Genomic DNA, 14,309 nt, shown 5'->3' on the forward strand with positions numbered 1-14,309 from the left:
GTTTGAAGAAATTAACAAGCACAGTGTTAATAACAAACTATATATTAATTTGAACAATATATATATATATATATATATATATATATATATATATATATATATATATATATATATATATATATATATATATATGTGTGTGTGTGTGTTGTTCAACGGAACCGAGTATATATACTAAGAAGTGAGATTAAAGGATCGTTCCAAGAACGTAGGAATTAATTAACAATCGCATAGTGTACGCCGAGAAGAAAATTTCCAAGTTGGGTCTAAAACCTAGAAAATTCATCTAAGGGGTCCAAAAAAGTAATCGTTTCAATGGGGCAAATGGGGTCTTCGTCTAGACCCAAGGAAAAGATCATCAACTTTGAAATTTCAAGTAGCTACAATTCTTAACGACCAACGACTGAGTCGTCGTTTCCACGCACCCTTTTTTTCAGCGCCGTGTAAATGGAAACATATATGCATGTTCTCTTTATATTATTGCTTCGATTTTTCCTTACACCACAGCACCAACGTAGAAACTTAGCACGAAGCTTTCAGTTTTGACAACAAAACTAAACATATAAATATAATTATAACCCTTTGTTTATTTTTAACCAACCCCATGAAAAACACAAACCACGACTAGAATTAGAAACAATTATGGAAGAGGTAATAAATTCGATTCGACGCGCTTGTGTACTGGCCCAAAACCTTGAACAAGACCTACCCAACTTGGCGAACCAACCAGCTATGCTGTCCTTGTCCATTGATCAGATAACTGAGGCTTTCAGTGGTGCCAAGGAAAAGATGTTATTATTCTCCCGACAGAACCAAACCTCGGACGAATCTCCTCCGACGTTGGTTCATGAAACGACCACACAGCAGTCTCAGATGGATGCTAGTCTAATGCAGGAATGGCTAAGGTCTAGTCATGCACTGACAATGGATCAGTTGTTTCAAATGCATCAGTTTCATGCTGCAAGGAGCACGCTGCAGCAGATTGGTGAAATGGGAGGGAAAGATGGGGAAGATTCTGAGAGAAACAAGGGATCTGAAGGGGAAGTGCAGGGAATCCACGCGTCACCCTCGCGGCCACGAAAAAGGTATATTAATTATATAATCATACATAGGTTTAATTAATCGTTTCATCTCTATAATTACGAAAACACATGTTAGAGAATATGTTGTTGTTACACTTCAATAGTCTTTCATTTCACTTTTGTATGATTCTGATTGTTTGATTGATGATGGTGATTCATGACTACGTGTGATTGAAACTAGTTACTATAATTATTAATAACGGGTTCCTTCTGGTGCATACAGTACTGCCTTGCACCACGGGTAACTAGGTTATATGCAAAATTTATATTGAACAAAAAATAAATTGAGGTATTTGAGAATTGAGAAGGAGATGAAATAGTGATAGTAGAGTGGAAAAGGATTAGGGTTCTTGCTTGAAATGACAGCCTAGAGAATGGGAAAAAAAAAATGAATATCGCTGAGCGCATTACAATAATTTTCTAAAGTGATTATAATGAACATGTATGTAATGACTGCCAGTATTCCCACCCTACATAATTTCGACCATGTAGTATTACTACATCCCTTACACTTTCTAACCTAAGCATTCCATGAAATCCATTAACCATTTATAATTAAACGAAAAGGAAAAATTAGTTTCCTACTAGCTAGACAATTTAACCCAATATCTAAATTTTATCATCAACTCAAATAAATTCAAGATTAAAAGCATCATTAATTTGGAATATAACTATTTCTATATATGTAACCATAGAGATCGTAACAAATTAACAAAATAAACCACCTTGCCTTCTTAAGTTTCTTAACCTGCAAGTGTGTTGTAAAAAGTGGTGTTTAGGCTTCATGGGCATCCATACACTTAATTTATACTCTTCATTTTCTTTTAATCGAATTATATATACTTTTATTTTATAAGCAAAAATTTTATAAATAAAAAATACCTTTGATTTTAAGCACAATGTGTACCAAAATAAAGACCCATGAAAAAGATACATAAAGGAGCATCAATATTATTTATTGCCTTCGAATTATATTAATTATTACATCTATCTTTCTCTCTTTATTACCACTTTCTCTTTTTTCAAAGTGTCTGCATCGTTTTTCAATTTGTTAACGCCCTTGTGATAAAATATTCATTGGTGTGATTGAGATCGAAAAAATATATATATTTTCGGTCTCTTCCCCTTAGTTAGGGGTATAGTATAGAAAATGCCTGATGGGTAGTTTGTGGAAGAAATAAATAGAAAAGTGCAAGATAAATGAAAAAAATTGTGAGTGTGATAAATAAAAATAGACGTAAAGGAGAAAAGGAGTGAAAGAGACTATTTTTAAGGGAGATGTAAAGGAATCTGTAATAAAAAAAATGATGTAAAACAATCATGCATGATTGAATACAAAAGGGAGGAGATGCAGTATTCAAGAAACACAAAAGGTATTTAATCTGAATGTCGTGATATTGGAAAAGGAAAAATAAAAATAACAATATTTTCCTCAATAAATGCTGAGAAATCAATTTTATTACAATTTAGAAGTATATATATCAATGACATTTTAACGGATGCAGTTAAATAAGTTTTACCAAATTATGGATATAATGAAATGCAGAAGCTAGAGCTTATGTCCATCCTCATGAATTGTAGACGACTTACACATATACAACCACCGACAATGATTAAAAGAAAAAAGAAAAAAAAAAAGAGGAAGATCGAAAACAAAAGTTCACTAGTGGAAAGCATTTAGGTTTTTTCCAGCTGGCTAGCTAGCTAGCTAGCTTTAGTTTATCGTAGACCGTAATCGATTATTGAGATGTATCCGAATGGGTACTGGCCTGGCTAGCTTAAAAGTATAACGAAACTTTCCAACATCTTTCTTGGTAATTAGGCAACAAGTCACATAGATACTTCTTATCAACTACACTGTTGGTTAATTAACAATATTATCTTGTACTATAATTTTGACAAGCTATATTGAATAGTACAATAAATTAATGGCTTTTACAAAGTAGCTTCTTAGACGACATTATATTTTTATCCATATGATGATTATATTTCGTCATTATTAATATATACATTAACTAGAAGCAGGGAAGCTAATCAAGAGAAGAGAAAAGTGATGGTTCCTGCCCCACAGTTTGGAAACACGGAGGTGCCACCAGAGGATGGCTACACTTGGAGGAAATATGGCCAGAAAGAAATACTTGGCTCCAAGTACCCAAGGTATGGTTGGTGATATTATTATTGGTAAATTAATCACACGACTTGATCAATTCAACTCATTAATGCAACTTATATCAAGGACATCTTAGCTTCTTAAAAAAAAAAAAAACTTATATCAAGGTTATCTACCTGCCAACATTGAAACGCCCAAATAACACGTCCCTTTTTTGTTGTAAACTTATACACACTATCTATATAGTAGTTTATGCCACACTCAATTCATTCTGAGATTTCTTGCTCCAGTCAGAAAAGTCGGAAATACCCCAGAAGTGTATAACTCCTCCCCACAGTCCCACGTAATGAATAACAAGTGGTTGAGGCATTTCTCTGGCATGCAGTGACCACTTGTTTCGCAAGTTGATCGAACAAGACAAATGTTTCTTTTTTATATTTACAACAACTCAACTACTACTGTATCAACCCTGACAAAGAAAATCACATCGAAAATGCCTTATCATGACTTAATCAATCATCCAGTCTTGTTTGATTGGTGTCTTAAAAGTACTACATGTAACAATACTTTTAACAACGACCCTAATGATTGTTTTTATTAAATTCTTTTTACTTATATTTTCGTAGATTAAGATACTCTTGGCAAAGAATGAAGGGAGAAGAGAGGGGCACTCTTTAGTAGATTAACTTTATATACATAATGTTACTTCTTTTTCTTGATTGGAAATGGTTCTTTATTCCTTCTCAGGAGTTACTACAGGTGCACACACCAAAAGTTATATGAATGCCAAGCCAAGAAGCAAGTGCAAAGACTTGATCACAACCCTAACATATTCGAAGTAACATATAGAGGAAACCACACATGCCACATGTCCTCCACAGCACCATCATCAGTTCCACCACAACAACTACTGGTGGACATATCACAAAATAATAGTAGCACCATTTCCTCTCAGTTGTCTCCTACAATGAACCTCAGCCTCCACCCTGGTGGCGGAGGCGCCGCCAGCAGTGGCAGTGGTGGAGCCTCCACTTCAAGATACGGTGGTGATTATCCTGTGGTGGATATGGCTGATGCTATGTTCAACTCTGGTAGCAGCAGTGGTAACAACAGCATGGAATTTCTCTTCTCTCCCGCTGAGATAAAAGTGATCCAAAAATTGAATAGAACAAGAGATGAAGATTAGTTTGGCTGCTTAAAAAGGGGAAACATTACACCAGGAAGCAGAATATATATAATTTTACAGAGAATTATATAATTGGTTAATCCAATTATATAATCAACAAATAATGAATTAGTGTATAACTTCAGTACGTGATGACTTATTACTAGAAAATGATTTTTGATGTGTAACATTTTTCTTTTTAAATTAACGGGTTTTTTTATTATCTCTGGCGAGGGAGTGGCGAGCAGAAAAGGGGCTCAACCTAGTCCTATGTTAACCAAAGTTTTCTTTTCATTTTTTTCTTTTGGAAATTTTTTGAATGAGGTTGCTAATGGGAAAGTGTGTTTCTTGGGTTTCAACTTTCTAAGTGTTAGGACAAGTAGGTTAGAGCATCTCTTGTGTAACAAGTTGAAGATTTGGTTATAGCTTCATAGTTTTTCTTTGTCATAATTCTTCGAACTTATATTTAGAGATGGGTTTCTTTTGAACATTTTGGGTATTGTTGTCTGCAAATGAATGTCTTGCAGTTTTGAAGTTAATTTTAGATTTGGTAGAGTGGGGATGAGTTTATTATAATTTTTTATAATTTAATAAAAATAACATTATTATTTTAACTGTCAAAATTAATTATTTTAAATAAGATAACTTATTCTAAAACTAACAAAGTTACTCTCAAATTCATAGAAAGACAATATTGACTCAATTAAAAGATAAAGAATCCAAATGATGAATTTTACTATAAAAAAATAAAGGATCAGAAATATATTTTAGCCTAAATTTTAATATCATATATAGTTTAATTAATTAGGAGAAGTTGGTTACAAATTATAAATAATAATTCTGATGTAAAATAATTTAGTGATTATTTATAGATTTTTTTAAAAAAAACCAAAGTTAGCTTATGTTTTTCATAATCAAAAAAGTATTTTTTTAGAATAAAAAAATATTTTTATGAGAAATTCTTCAAAATAACTTATAATTTTGATCGTACTTTAGATTTTTCTTAACTTAAAATTTTTTAAAAATGAAATACACACATTTTTTTAAAACGGTTGCTTTTTTATTTAAAAAATATTTTTTATGAAAAATTGTAACAAATGGGTCCTTAATTCTATCTTGCTTACTTCACTAATATTTTTTGTTTTGTTTTGTCATTTAACATTTTCTAAAATTTGAGTGAAAGGAAAAAAATAACTTATATTAATTTTATTCAATTTAGTTACAAGTTCAGGTTTATTAGACGTAGTTAAAATTTATGGTTATAACATTTTTATATTTTAACTCAAATTTTAATAAAATTCAAAGACAATTTTTTTTAAAAAAATTATTAAACTAGAGGAAGTAAAACACCATTTTCATATATAATCCTCATTGTCAGAAAATTGATGAACTCTAGTGGCTATATAGCAAGGGTGTATTTTTTTGGGTAAGGTAAATGGCATGTGTGTATTTAGATAAATAACTTAATTGGAAATTTATGTAACAAATGCTTATTATATAATCTAGCTCCTTTAAAGTGATATATTACGTGAGTAATTTGCTTTAGAAGATATAATAAATAAGTCATTGATTGAAAAATAAAGGCTGATATTAGGTGTACATACATTTGAAATAATGGATGCATAATATATCAACAATTGATTTTTTTATATAAATGTTAGCATTAATTCCTCTTTTTTATGAACAATTAAAATTATTTGATTTATTATCACTTTATAACTGTAATCAATTTTTGATTAGATAAGTTTACTAAAATGTGGTTTGAAAGGCCACTGGTTAAATTGGTGAATTATTAGTCACACCACATAAACTTATTTATTATATATATTTATAATTGTGTGTCTTAGAAAAATTATTTTTGTCATAATAGTATAACCTCCTTATATTTTGTGGTTGTTCTTGGGTTCGAATATCATTCACATTATTAAATTAAGTCTTTTTAACTTTATTTAAATTGTCTTATTTTTAGTACAAGTCCATCCCCTATGATACAGGCCTACTGAGCCGCACAACATTCCTCCTTTGTCTTCATAAAAGCGATTTTTCTTTTCACTTCATCTTCTTCTCTCTATTTGCATGTTTCTCTGTCCCTTTTCTCCTTATTTATTGTCCTTAATTTTTATTATATGATTTTGTAATTGGCATGTAGTTTAGATCTAATCAATAATTATTTTTTGGTGATTTATAGTTATTTACGATGATATAATGGAAAGTTGAGTCATCGAGTTATATCAATTTAATTTAATTCACCCCTAATTTGGATAATGTCAATAATGATTCAAAAAATAGATATGATATGATGACTTGACTTGATCAATCACAAGTTCGATTCTTAGTCACTAGTAGGAAGATTAATAGATTATACTATTTTTTATACTTTGTGTAGTATGCATGAGTGTTTCTATTCTCTAATGTTATATTTATTTTTAGGTTTAGGTTGATTGTTGCTTATGTTGATGGATATTATATTATTGGTGTCTATTTTGATTGTATCTTGCATTGATTTTTGAAATGTTAGGATTGAGAAAGAAGGTGTTCACTCAAAATTCATAGTTGGATGGTAGATAGAATGTGTCATGTGAATTTGCATCTTAATCCTTCATCGGCAATTATGTTTCCACATCGATTTTATATTGAAGGTAAGTCTTTGAACATTGATTAATGTAAAAAATAAGATTTAACAAATATTAAAGTGGAAAATAATTGAGCACTCACTTTGTGTTCCACTTTATAGAATGTAGCATTTGTTGTTTGTGTTGGATCAAGTGTTTACCACTAGGCCAAAAGATTCTTAAAGTTACATATAGCTTAAGTGGTTGTGCTTATTCTAGGCGTCATGAGGAGGAATGTTAAGCCCATCAAATCAATGGGAGGCTTTGGATGTTAAGCCAGCAATTTAAAATGCTTTTTTAAGGTTTATGCTAGTTTAACCATTGGAAATGCTAGCTATATTCATGATCAAGTCCAAGAAGCATTGTCAATGCCAGATGATTGAGGTGAGGTATACACATGCTTTAGTATTTAGATAGAGCTTAGTTTTGATAAACTTTTCTGCAAGCTCTACGTTTTTTTAATTATAGATTTAGTTTCATTTTTGTACTTGGTCTTAATTTCTAATTATGCTAACAAGTTATAGACATGCCTATGAGGTATAACATAGTAGATGGAGTGGCCAAGTTGTTGAAAGTTAATGACAAGGCTTCAATGTTACTTTGACTCTTACCTATCACCACATAAACAATGGCTTCCTTCTTATTCTCTTCTTCATTAATGGTGACCATAAAATTAGGATTAATTTCAACCTATGTTGAGGTGAAAAACTTATTTGCTTTGGTGTATATATTATTGAGTCTTATGATAGAGAAAGCTCATGTTATTGTAATTAATCTTATTGTTGATATAGCTTAGGTACTTTTTTATTTCTGGTTTTTTTTAGTAAATTTATTGAATTAATTATTGCATTAGTTTGTGAGGACCGATGCCTATTAGTTCACTTCCTAATGAGAGATGTATGTGGAAAAAAAATCTTATGCTCATTGTATCTATGTTAATATGTTATATGCATTATGGGTTGTATTTTTTTTCCTTTCCTATTTTCGTGAATTCAAAATCATGATAGTTGAACCTCCATGTAAGAAATTCCTAGAGTTGTTGTTGAGTGATAATTTTCTTAATGCTTGCAAGTTCTACCATAGTGATATGCCTAGTACCCAAGAGTTCAAAGAGAAACCTTTTGTACAAATACCACAATATTATCACTATCTAGTTATGAAGGAAGCACCGACAATTATAGTAACAATTAATCAATGAAGCACTTGAAAACAAACAATTAATTTGTTTTTCATTTGTTTGCTCCTCATTGTTTCTATAAATTTTGGATGTTTCCTCCATAACTTAATGGTGATAATATTGTGGAATTTGGAAACAAAAGGTTTGTCTTTGATATCTTAGGTTTTTTAAGCAGCCATAATCCTTGTCTCCTTTTATTTCCATGTGTAAAGTAAGGGGAAATGATAATTATTTGTTTTATATTTATTTTCCTCCAATTTATTGAACAATATATTCTTTTTATTTACTTTCTCTTCTTTTCATGTTTTTTATGTATTTTCTTTTTTCTCATTTTTTTCATCTAAAAAAAGTTTAAATTTGATTAAACGGTTTATTAATTACTGGATAAGTCGTAAGAAAAAATATAATTTGTGTTATCGTTAGCCCTAATTTTACATTTATCTTTACAAACAGGCGCGCACCAGTTAAGCATAACTGTAAGTCTTCAATAGAAAAGTAAAAAAAAATAGTCTTTATAATTGAAAGCATGTATATTTACAAAACAAACAAAAATTAAAGGCATTGATTTAAGCAAAATACATCTAGAAACCATATACTACTTTTATAATTTCCTTTCCAGGGCAATAATTGTCTTTTTCCCATCGCTATTTCGTGTTAGGGAAGGAGTCTTGCGTTATGAAGAGATTCCAAAGGTAGAATCAAAACAAAGTCTTCAACAATGTACTATAGTTCTTGAAAAGACCCATTTTGTTCATTAGCTATAGCTTGAGATACAGCTAGTTTTGTTTGTCTGATTATGTATCTTACACCCATTAATTGCCTTCTCATTACGCATATGTCCTTGGACTCCACTTATTGACGACATTTCTGTCCCACTGGCTAAGTCTCCATGTCTTTGTGCTGAACATCACAGCCGCTTTGTGCGTGACTGATTAGTTCAAAGCAATGTCATGTTTTGCTTTGCGAAATCCTCTGTTTAATTCCATGCCCATCATAGTTCACAACCATTTTCCTACGCACACGCTTGCTGTTTGACTTATTTTGATGAAAAACAAAATATTTTAGGGTAATGGGATGGTACTAGTCTTGTAAAAAGGATGAGAGAGATACCAAACTGACTATCAAAGAAATGTCAAGAGGAATCTTATGATAAATAATATTCTTTCTAATTTTGGATTTTTAAGTATGTTGAATGAGATCACGTTATGCATATAGTGGATTCAATTATTAGGATAAGATTTTATTGTTATTGTTAAATATGTAGTCCAGACATCAAAATTCATTAAACTCAAAATATGTTTCATAGACTTAGGGTCTATTTAGATAATTTATTCCATAAATACTGAAAAGAAAATAAGAAAAAATGAAATAATTGTTTCTAGAAATTTAAAATTAACTTATACATAAATTAAAAATCAAATCAGTGTATAGACAAGTTAATACCAGAGAGAATTTCACAAATAAACTTATAAAGAAACTCTTCTTATTTTATTTTTGTAAAAATATCTATGGAGAAGTTAATCCAACAAATACCCTTACATGTAAACGAATAAGAGGCCTATAGCCGCAGTTTATCAAATTCAAAATTTTATTTTATTTTGTTTAATCAGCTCCTCTGTGTTACAAGTACTTGGCTAATTGGAACCAAGGTACATGTCCCATAACCCTTTATAATAATCACACTGTGGGTTCTTAGGCTCATGCATGACACTGCCTTAAAAGGAGACAAAAAGAAAAGGAAGCTATATATATGCACACATATGTTTTATATATGTAGCACCCACAAATAATTGACTCAGTCTATGTTATTGAATCAATCTTTTCAAAGCACATTTCAGACAGACATTAACATACATTACATTAGACTGAAATGTGAGAATGATTAGTTAATTATTCTCTCCATAGTGTACATGAAACTTGGAAAAAGCAAATTCTAAAAATATTCAATCTGATCAATACATGGTTGAAGATTACGGAAGTAACTAAAGCAATTGGCTTTCATCAAAGTGGAAGTCCTCGGTGCTGCAGAAATGAGAAGAGAATATCCCAAAATCCATGTCCAAACTTCTCGAGCCAGTGCATGAATACACAGTATCTGCATTTTCAGATGCTATTTTCAAACCTGCAGGCTTGTCATTGGATAGTTCAAAATCCTTGAAATCAGACCAAAAGTTAGCATCTGTGAGATCACTTGGATCAGTCTCATCGTTGGGATATTCTTGTTTTACAATCAGGCTTTGTGATCCAATAGTGGAATCATGTTCATTCGGCACATCATTTGCGTCAGGACCAAGAAATGAGTCCCAAGTTTCAGAATGTGTCACCATTTGTGGAGCCTTGAGGGTGTCTTTGCATGTGTGAAAGCCAATGTACGTAATGGTGTACATATCAGGATTCTCTTGTATCCGTTGCACTTGTTTGGTTGCTCGGCAACCTTGTTCAAACTTCCTAGTGCACCTGAAGTAACTCCTGCAAAATTATTTATCAATGAAATGGTGAGTTAAAAAGTAATAGAAGACAAGTTTTTGAAACAAATTAAACTCATTGTGCCCACGGAAATACTGGTAAATTTGAGTGTCCTAAGAAGTAGTCTCAGTGTACAGCAAAGTTTCATTATTCGGGTTTCTGCATTAATTAGTTTCCAGTTGCCGTGTTTGAGTTTAGTTTCTACATTTGGTAGATCAGAAAAGGAAATGTTCATACTTGCAACAGAAATAACACAGAAAAAGAAGTGTTCTACTAGCATTTCCAATTATAATTAATATTCTTTTTAAGATGATGTTTCTATATAAATCACTCTGTTGGTCAACCTGTTTTCTTTGGCAATGGAAAGAAAGGAAAGGAACCAAAAATAGAAAAATACGATGAGTAGTGATGCAATTTTTGCACAAATTAAACGAGTGAATGTCTTTCCTTAGTAGGAAAAAAAAAGACTGTGCAAGAAAAATGGAAAATGATTATTACCTGGGAAATTGAGAATTTAGGATTTCCTTTTGTCCGTACTTTCTCCATGCATGATTATCATCAGTAGTTTGGGCAACTATGGTCCATGTCTGTTCAGTCTTCCTGCGCAGCAATTTAAGATATAGCATGCATGTTATTTGGTGTAATAATATATCATTGTTGGAGAATCAGAATATGCAAAGAAAAATAATCGTTCCTCGTTGTTTTTATTTTTAAATTATCAAATTATGTAACACAAGGTAAAAACAAAAAGGAGATAGAGAAAAAAAATACTTTTCAATATAAATATGAAGGAAAGTATATAAAAAAAATTATGTGAAATAATTGCATTGTGCCATGCGATCATATCAAGGCAGGCCACTCCACTATAAGCTAAAATAAAGGAACCCACTTGAAGCAAAACTCTTGAAAATTCCTAGCACTATCAAAATCAACGGATGAGAACTCACTACATTAATTCTCAGTATTAAAATATTTCAAAAGTCCAATCAACTTAACCTCAAAGCTTCAATGTTGTTGTTTTTTTTCGTTCAAGAAAGATAATCTTTACTCATATGTATAAGATGACTATAACTAGTAAACTGTCCGTACACATCTCAATTCACCAAATCCTCTAGGCACCACCCCAAATTCCTGACACACAACCTTTGTTGACTGAGGAAGTCATAAGATAACAACATCCACATAATATAACCCCATTTAGATAAGTTTCACTACAACTATTCTTAAGTGAAGAGAAAGAAAAAATTGCCGGAAACTAAAATTAACTTATGCATAACGTAAAATCAGTTTAGATCGGAGAAGGAGAAAGAAAAAAAAAAGACCTTCTTTTATAGGACCCTCTCCGATCCTTTGATCCCTTCTTACTCTCAGTTGAACCCTCAGACCTCGGATCAATGCTTTCCACCTGCGAGGCATCTTCTCCGGAAATTACAAGATTCTGAGCAACTTCGTCACGATGATGATCACCACTTATTGCAACCTCGGAAGAAGTCAACACAGAGAGAGTTTCAGTGAAAGATCTCAGCACATTGGCCACAAGTTCCTTGGCTGAAACAGACCCGTCAGGGCCAATAGGCTTCTGAAGCAGAAACTTGAGCTGAGTGGCATAATCTCGACCCTGAACAAGTTCTCTAATGACCCTTTTCCTCTTTGTTGCTGAGGAACTTCTTGGGAAGAGAATACTCATTACTCGGTCTCTACTGGATGGCTAAGGATCTGTTGTGTGTTGAAGTTGTGACTTGTTATATATTTTTTCTTGGAAATTTTTGGTTTGGCTATGGACTAGGGAATAGTGAAAGAAAGAAAGGGGTGGGGTTTTGCAAGGAAAGAGAGATACGAGTGAATGGAAAATGTCCGGAAGGGAGGGAGTGATGTTGAAATGTTGGAGAGAAAAAAAAATTCCACAGATAATAACTACTTTACTTGGCTTACAAAGCTAACCATGACGTTGCTTCCATGATGCAAGGGTGACGCTCCTGTAAATTTACTATTCCTTTATTTTTTTGTTCTTCGTGTGACAACTGTTTTTTTATTTTTATTAATACAGTTGGATAAAAAAAAAGGTCACTGTTTGGGTTGTACTCAACCAAGTTGCTCGTTTTAATGCTTATTAAATTCGATCTGTCTTGTTTTTATCTGTTTACCTTTGTGATATATATAATTAACGGTGTATAATAAACTTACGTCATCATTTAATTATAATTTATTATATATAATAAATTTATTAATTTTTATAATAATTATCATAAAAATACTTAATTATTTATAATTTAATAATAATATAATATAATTTTACACCATTAATATATTATCATTAAATTCAAAAAATAATATTTTTGCTTATAAATTATGCTAATTTTAAGTTAAATAATTTTATATTTTTTAAATTAGTTAATAAGTTTTAATTGGATTTTAAATTATTTTTTTAATTGGATTCTTTATTTTATATTTGTTTCTTAATTAAAATCTTTCATCTAAATATTGTTATGAAAAATTAACCACGATAACTTAATCAGTCCATAAAGCTACATCGTCACATCTCTAGATGACGTTATTATTTCCAGAATTTAATATTATCACTTGTGCACTACAGTGATTTTTTTTATCTCTCCACGTCTATATTCTCACATATCCACTCTTTGGACAAGTTTTCTAGCATATGAAAGTTTTAAACTAATTTTCTCAATCATAGTTCCACTCAACTCAAATTTTCTTTTATAAGTTCATCAACCATTAATAAAGTATCCCCTTGTTCTTTATTTACCCAATGATAAAAATAAATATCAGATTTTGTGTACTACAAAATGTTATATACATATTAATGAATAAAAAATCTTAATTGTTATGTTTGTCCTTATTAGTATAATTTATGTTTCACAAAATTTGAACAGATACTACTTTAATTTTTTTATTAGATATTGAACAGATAGTACAAAATCTATTTTATACACATACCACAAATATCATAAAAAAGAAATATTGTCTAAGCTAACATAGGATCACTATGACTATGGTCTATGAGCCATTATTACAAAGTTTGTGCGAACAATCCAATTCATTTTAATAACAATGTTTAAATATGTTTTTGGCTAAGATAAATTAGTGTTTTTGTTAATTTTGATACTTCTAAATTTATTTTTTTAATTTTAGTTTCTGTTAATTAATGTTTTTCTTATTTTGATTTTTGTAAGTTTTTTTTAATCCTTTTAAGTTTGTGATTTTTAATTTTAGTTTCTTTAAAATTTATAGTCTCACAAGTTCGTGTTTACAAGAGAGACCAAAATTAAAAAAATACAACTTATATAAAACAAAACTGAACAAAATATTTTATAAAAACCAAAATTTATAAAATTTAAAATTAAACAAAATATTTTACAAGAACTAAAATTAAAAAAATTCACTTACGTGCACGAAAAATATATTTAAAGCTAATATATATATATATATATATATATATATATATATATATATATATATATATATATATATATATATATATATATATATAATTTTATCAGCTAGCCAGGACGGATGTAGGTTAGGGGGTGGGGGGCTGATTTTTTATAATCTTATCTTTTTACAATAAATGATATTTTAATATTATATAAAGTAATTGATTTTATAGACGATATTATAATATTATAGTAATTAATTTTATTTTATGGGTTTGAATTTAGACATAATAAATACTGAAATGTTT

At 30.5% G+C, this 14,309-nt stretch overlaps 2 protein-coding genes across 4 annotated transcripts; one reads left to right on the plus strand and one right to left on the minus strand.

The window, feature by feature from the left end:
* The first annotated feature begins 447 nt into the window (after positions 1–447).
* On the plus strand, positions 448–4,558 carry LOC100792150 (WRKY transcription factor 55). 3 transcript variants are annotated; one of them, XM_014774905.3, is made up of 3 exons: positions 448–1,082; positions 3,099–3,236; positions 3,937–4,558. In XM_014774905.3, exons 1-3 carry the CDS (start codon positions 640–642, stop codon positions 4,373–4,375), a joined length of 1,020 nt encoding a protein of 339 aa, XP_014630391.1. In that variant the 5' UTR covers positions 448–639; the 3' UTR covers positions 4,376–4,558. The 3 variants fall into 3 exon arrangements, with proteins under 3 accessions (XP_014630391.1, XP_006578844.1, XP_006578845.1); XM_006578781.3 differs by having other exon boundaries at positions 3,102–3,236; XM_006578782.4 differs by having other exon boundaries at positions 3,105–3,236.
* Positions 4,559–9,892: 5,334 nt separating this feature from the next.
* On the minus strand, positions 9,893–12,446 carry WRKY58 (WRKY transcription factor 58). Its single transcript, NM_001250709.2, has 3 exons — positions 11,932–12,446; positions 11,108–11,209; positions 9,893–10,612 (listed from the first exon to the last, which is right to left on the minus strand). The coding sequence occupies exons 1-3, from the start codon at positions 12,294–12,296 to the stop codon at positions 10,126–10,128; spliced, it is 954 nt and encodes a 317-aa protein (NP_001237638.1). The 5' UTR covers positions 12,297–12,446; the 3' UTR covers positions 9,893–10,125.
* Between the last annotated feature and the right edge of the window lie 1,863 nt (positions 12,447–14,309).

The sequence above is a fragment of the Glycine max genome, chromosome 4, assembly GCF_000004515.6.
Source record: "Glycine max cultivar Williams 82 chromosome 4, Glycine_max_v4.0, whole genome shotgun sequence".
NCBI lineage: Eukaryota > Viridiplantae > Streptophyta > Magnoliopsida > Fabales > Fabaceae > Glycine > Glycine max.

Excerpts from the sequence above, each read along its gene's own strand:
- LOC100792150 (XM_014774905.3), top strand. The coding sequence starts at position 640 with ATGGAAGAGGTAATAAATTCGATTCGACGCGCTTGTGTACTGGCCCAA. Across the intron at positions 1,083-3,098 it reads CCCTCGCGGCCACGAAAAAG|AAGCAGGGAAGCTAATCAAG; the intron begins GTATATTAATTA and ends TACATTAACTAG. Across the intron at positions 3,237-3,936 it reads CTTGGCTCCAAGTACCCAAG|GAGTTACTACAGGTGCACAC; the intron begins GTATGGTTGGTG and ends ATTCCTTCTCAG.
- WRKY58 (NM_001250709.2), bottom strand. The coding sequence starts at position 12,296 with ATGAGTATTCTCTTCCCAAGAAGTTCCTCAGCAACAAAGAGGAAAAGG. Across the intron at positions 11,210-11,931 it reads AGAGGGTCCTATAAAAGAAG|GAAGACTGAACAGACATGGA; the intron begins GTCTTTTTTTTT and ends ATTGCTGCGCAG. Across the intron at positions 10,613-11,107 it reads CTAAATTCTCAATTTCCCAG|GAGTTACTTCAGGTGCACTA; the intron begins GTAATAATCATT and ends ATAATTTTGCAG.